The 6158-nt window shown below is 46.4% G+C and overlaps 1 protein-coding gene across 4 annotated transcripts; it reads right to left on the reverse strand.

Annotated features, from left to right (window-relative positions):
* Positions 1–215: 215 nt before the first annotated feature.
* LOC120667047 (ATP-dependent RNA helicase DEAH12, chloroplastic-like) lies at positions 216–4788 on the reverse strand. 4 transcript variants are annotated; one of them, XM_039947055.1, is made up of 4 exons: positions 4600–4779; positions 3232–4103; positions 1694–2442; positions 216–928 (listed from the first exon to the last, which is right to left on the reverse strand). In XM_039947055.1, exons 2-4 carry the CDS (start codon positions 3619–3621, stop codon positions 541–543), a joined length of 1527 nt encoding a protein of 508 aa, XP_039802989.1. In that variant the 5' UTR covers positions 3622–4103; positions 4600–4779; the 3' UTR covers positions 216–540. The 4 variants fall into 4 exon arrangements, with proteins under 4 accessions (XP_039802989.1, XP_039802992.1, XP_039802991.1 ...); XM_039947058.1 differs by having other exon boundaries at positions 3232–4098; positions 4600–4771; XM_039947057.1 differs by lacking the exon at positions 4600–4779 and adding an exon at positions 4264–4465.
* Between the last annotated feature and the right edge of the window lie 1370 nt (positions 4789–6158).

Below are 6158 nucleotides of genomic sequence, written 5' to 3' on the forward strand. Positions count from 1 at the left end.
TAGTGCGCAATAAAATCATTGGATGAAGAAATAGCGAACGCATATCACGCAAGTACGGAGATATGCTAACAGGCGATACACTCACAGGAAACACAACTTTTTCTTCGGTCTTCTTCCTGACGATTGTATAAGCCATTTGCTAATAGACCAACCTGGTAACCAGCGACCGAAACGTTATGTAAATGCTGTTCACCAACATTTCCGTTTCCTCAACAGAAAATAAATAATTTAATTTATTTGGAAGTGCCAAAGGCATCAACTAGGAAGTTACTCATATTGCAGATTAATTTCAGAAACCTCGAAAATATATGTGCTCGCTAGGAGAAGAATCTAAAACTGCAGAGTGACAACTGGAGAACTCTTTTGCTGATGCACCAGAAACCAAAGTAGGTAATACAAGAGCAAACAGCGACGTTGCAAGGAAGCACATCATTTCCCTACTATCTGTCAATTATCAACCAGGGACATGGAAACATATTATTCCGGATGAAACTCAGTATGTGCCGTTTCTTTACTGTTATCTATAACCTTTTTGTTTGTTCACTGGATGTAGTCATCGTTGTAGCTGTCGCTGATAACTGAGACAAATCGCTCAAGCCACGGCAGCTGGTGGAGGTCCTTCATGGTGTCAACAATATACGAGTCAGCACAGCGGGGTGGCGACTGGCAGGGGTTGTCTCCCAGGCTGAAACCCCCTGCGAGGAACCTCTGGATGAGTGCCAGCTGCGCACGCTCCTGTTCCGAGTACCCCTCGACAGCGGTTGGCATGCAGTCAAATGTGTCCCATGCCCAGATCTCGGATGCTGCTTGGCTGGATCGTGCTGCGGAGGATGGCTCAATGGCTTCATCTTCCCAGAACACACATTGGCATGTTTGTACACCACTAGCATAGTCAGCACCACAGGAGTAGCAGAACTCGTGCCCACACCTGCGCAGGTGACAAAGTGGCCTTTAGCAGATAAAGAACAGAACATGATGTATTTATGAATCAACAATCTTTAGTGCATGCATTTTTAGGGCAACGGCCATGTGTGGCAGACTGACAGCAACACAAAACATGCTTCACTACTTAAAAGCAGCACAGTGTCCAAGTATACCCACGCAAACATAATACTATAATAGTGTAGAGACATTATCATGGTACTATACTATACAGCAAATCAGCAGTATTATTCATGCTACAAGATTTTTATGGCATCATTTTTGTCATGCAACAAATATGCAGCATTGTTTTGGGAACCAGAATCATGGAAGACCAACCAACCTCAGAAAAAAAAACATGGAAGGACAAGTGAGCAATCTGAATTTAATACAATCATTTTCAAGACAAGCAACCATGCTTTCACATTTCTATAACTAGCAGCTACCACATGTCTATTGATTTAGGAAAACTTTTGGATTCTTAGCCAAAGCAAACTAGGAATGTTTACTCCACTAAATCATAATCATCATTTCTTCATGGATCATAATCACTAGCATTTTGAAGACCTCGGTTTGGCCATTGGATAATTTTGACAAAACCTAGGAAACCAGGAGATAAGTGCTGCTTACTGATTTAGTCAACAGTATAGCTCAGTTCATTGCATAAAAATTGTCTTATTTCCTTTAGACATTCCATGCATCAGAGGATGTTTCAAGATTATCATCTTCTAATATCTTGAAATTATGTAAAAGACAAACATGGAGATCATACCAGCAAGTCATATGGAAGCAGCCTTGTGTTAGTTCAATCATTCGTCGACATCTCTGACAATGCCTCCACCTATTGCTTTGAGCAAGCCGATGCAAAGATAGGTCTCCAGCATCTCTTTCTTCGACAGGCAAGCTCTGGTACTCATCACAGCCCATCATGATATGCCATGGCACTCCACAGTTGATACAAATATCTCTGTGGCATTCTGGGCACTCAACACAACTGAGATCTGACTGATTTGATGAACTTGCCCTAGAAAAGTGCTGACTAAGGTCTAATAACACTGAACAGTTTGGAAAGGGACAATAAAATCTTTCCATGCCTGAGGTGCCAGCTTCTGCAAATACTCTCTCCAGGGAATCATAGCTGCTAACTGGAAGGAATGATTTACACTCACTAGCTGAAATTAGATATTTACACCTCAATTGCGGACACCTTATAGGCTGCTTTGAGGTCAGCAGCTTCTCTTCAACATATGCAGTCAGGCAATTATAGCAAAATGTGTGTGAACAACCTGTCTTGATCATCTGAGAACCTAGTTTTTCCTCACAGCAGGTCGGGCAGATGCCAACCTCATAGGGAGAAAGATACCTGATGCCTATCGCTTCTTTGGCCAACTGTAAGGGCCTCTCAAGTTCAAAGCTAGGAAGCAATATCAAATCAAAGTCTTCCAGCTTATCAACTAGTTCAAGAATTCTGTGCCCTAAAGCTACCAAAAGCTGGTCTTCAAGAATTTCAGCTTCTGCTATCTGTCAGAACAAAAGACAATAAAAATACATGCCCAGTTATCACAAGATGCACATATGTTAATTTGAAGCACATACACAAGGGGAAGACAACTGAACTGAAATTGCGTGATGGTTAGTGAGTACTATTTATGCTTGGGACCGAATTTTAATAAAAAGCATATGAAACTGCAAAAGACATACAAAATGCTATACATAAATGTACAAAAGCGCAAGCAGCGGCTAAATTAGAAACACATGGAGCATACAGCTGTGACTCCTCACATATTCACCACCATTCAAGCATTTTAATCGTCTCAATTCAATTCAGTGTGTTCTCGAGTGTAAAGTTTTAATGCAAAACTGTTCAATTGCCAACAGCATGATTATATGCTATGAACCTATGACTGATGGAATTGGTTAAATAACTAATTTGGAGTCAGCCAATAGGTCCAGAAACAACAGCAACATATACAACTAATATATGCATAGTTCATTCATTTATGTACACTGCTTTGGGGCTTCCACTATCTTCCAATATAATTTTTTTATCGAAAAATGCACTTCAAAGCTGAAGAAAGGTTGATTTGCAACCACTCAACAATGCAAATTTAGAATCTATGTATTAGCTTCTAAAGAGCATATTTACAGACATTAAGAGTCCCAGTCAAGCCTATGAAATCTCCAAATATAAAGCGCGCTATGCAAAGTCCTATTGCAGCAAGCAATACTTCAATGAGCTGACTGGAACTCGATACTCGCTTAACCAATTCTGCGCAAATAATCCATTATGAGAAGACAAAAGGCTCTTACCTGAAAGTATAGCTTCTCTGAATTGGTGAAGGCAAAGATCTTCCTTATCCCATTCTGCAGCGCCACCAGCAGGCCATCCATGAGTGCCAAGTGCTCAGCCACCAGCTCCTCCACATAGAAATCCAGCTTCTTCTGCACCTTAAGAACAGGCACTCCGGGCGCCCTTTCCATCACCACCCCGATCCCAGACAATTTCTTCCCCTCTGCCTCCGGGCTCGACACGCCCTTGAAGAACAGCCGCACCGAGGTCTCATCAAGCTCCCCCTTTGCAACAGCAGCAGTGAATGACTCCTCGGTGTCCTCCCACTCTTCCTCATCCCCACAGCAGCTCCTGAAGTCATCCTCACCCCTCAAATTGCCAGCGCCTGCCTCAGGTAGCCTCTCCTCCATCCTCAACCGATGGAATCAGAAAATCTCCACAACCAATTAAATCAGAATGTCCTTCCAACCCCAATTCCGGCAATCTCCATCACCAAGGACACAAGCAGACAGACAGCAAGTAAAAGTTCCCACCAAACGAGCCCTTTTGAGCTGAGGACCGCACCTAATCCCAACTCACCGAAGGTGGCCTGCTCCTTTTGCTGCAACTACTCGGGCGCCAGTGGCCTACTAGTGCAGTGAGAACCCCACAGACTGGGTGCTCCGAATTCGGGTCAGAAATTGATGGAGGAAACGGCCAGGAAGCACCAGACGGAGCTCCACAGCGCGAATTCCAGAGCCGCGATGGCGAGATTGGCCGGGACGGCGACCAAATTGACCCAGACGTTGGAGCTCTCCCCGATCCTCCAGTTTCTCATACGTGACCGGCTCAGGAATCGGTGGCACACAGAGCACAGAGGGGAGGGAGGAATTCACGACGACAAGGTCCTGTTCTGCAAGAAAGTGGTAAACATAGGGGATGGATTACGAGGGCTCTGAAACGACAAAAGCTACATCAGGTGAATGGATTGGAACTCGTAAAATCAACAAACGAAATTCAGCGAAAAGAACCAAAACGGCTCGAAGAGAAGGAAAAGGAAAACAAGACATTACGCGGTGGGCGCATCCGCCGGCAATTTAGCCACACAAAAGAAATCCCCCGAACAGATCTACGAAACGCCCAAAAGAAGGGAGGAATTTAGCTCCAAATTAAGGCAAGAAAAATCGGCGGCGTCAAGGGAAACGCCCTGGCGGCGGCTGCCCTTGAACCAAGGAGAAAAGATGCGATTTTCTTAAGAAAAAAGCGATAGAATCCACACACAGAGGGGGGGGGGGGGGGGACACGCGGCCCGAGGCGAGATGCGAGGCTTCCTGAACGCAGCAATCGGATGGCTCCCCGACGAGTGAACAGGCAGGTGATGGGGGATAATACAGGTGAAGGGAAATCACCTCACTTAGCAGACCGAGGAAGGGGTCACATCGACGGAGGATGGAGAGGGGAGGCCCTCACCTCACCTCGCCTCGCCTCGGGGATGAGCTGCGGGCAAATGGGGACAAAGATGGAAGCTTTCCCGGCGGCGGTGAGGGGAGGGAGGTGCCTTTCTTGTGGCAGTGGGTGAAGAATTTATTCCTCCGTTCGAGAGAGGAGTGGCTTCTTTAAAGCAAACGCCCCTCGTAATTATTCTTTTTTTAGACGAATGAAGGAATATATTAGACCATAGTTGCATAATCATCATGTTACAAGCACGCTGAAATACAATCTGATCATTTAAAAGTCTTGTATAGTCTAAATTCTCAACTCCAAACCTATATGATTCTTCGTATAGAAGGCCGCACAGACAAACACTCGGTGTGCACAGGCAAACACCCAGCAACAAACTCGAGAACAGAAACCCAGAGAATGGCGGCCAACACTTCTGCAGGCGAAGTAGAGAAACTCCTTCTTTCATGTGTCTTCCGTCTTCTTCTTTCTGCCACCAAAAAAAGAAAGACACCAAGCAAATCCGCCATCACCGAAACCGGTGACCGGAAAGAAGCTCCGCAGCCAGCGACGGAGCCGCCAACCCGAAAGTAAAAGCTCACAGGGGAGCAACTCATCTCCCCAGAGATGCAATCCGTAGATCTCACAAGATGGTGGGAGATGAACGAGTCACCTGAACCATCTTGGAGAAACAAAATTCCGCTCCGGTCGCCGCCCGAAGCAAATCCTCCCCCCGAACCATCAGGAGGCGCCAAGCCCATCGGTCGACACCCACCGGTGCCGGAGAAGAAACAGAGCCGGGTTGCCAACTCCACGTGGTGAAGCACGCAACCCAGCACAAAGATCCACCCTCGCCGGCAAGAGAGCCAACGAACCGGAAGCAAACCCCAACAACAGGGATAAAATCCTCCCCCACTTTGCAAGAGCAGAGAAGGAACCTGACCTCCAAAGCCCTTTGCCGAGCACGCCGCCGTAGACGCCGCCATCCTTGAAGAAGAGCTTGAGGATTATTGCAAGCTGACGCAGCAACATCGCCGCCGCCGCTGAGAACACAAGCTCCACCGCCGCGGTCGACGGCGAGCAAATCCTAGACGATACTAGAAACCTAGATACCCTATACAAGCTCTCACAGCAAGGTCGGATCCCCTCGTCTCCGGCCCCGGCCACCACGAATCGCCGCCGAGAGAATGCGGAACGCTCGGTTTTCGCCCCTCGCGACTGTAGAAAGGGAAAAAAACGAAGACCCCCCGCTATGACTGCCCCTCGTAATTATTCCTGCTCGCGGTCACAGCGCTATCAAGTCAGTTGCAGGTGTGGAAACAATTGCGCTTCTTTCTCCCCATTTTATTTATTTCGGGGACCATTTGCGATTTCGCCCCTGAGATTAATATATTATACGCAACGAAAGTCCAAACGCACTACGCACCCCAACTCTGTTTTAGTAGTCCGGTAATTAATAAGGTATCTCCAAGCTAAGAAAAGTGATTCGAATGCTAGGACAAAGGAACCCACATGGAACTAAATTAGA

Source organism: Panicum virgatum, chromosome 3N (assembly GCF_016808335.1).
Source record: "Panicum virgatum strain AP13 chromosome 3N, P.virgatum_v5, whole genome shotgun sequence".
Lineage (NCBI taxonomy): Eukaryota > Viridiplantae > Streptophyta > Magnoliopsida > Poales > Poaceae > Panicum > Panicum virgatum.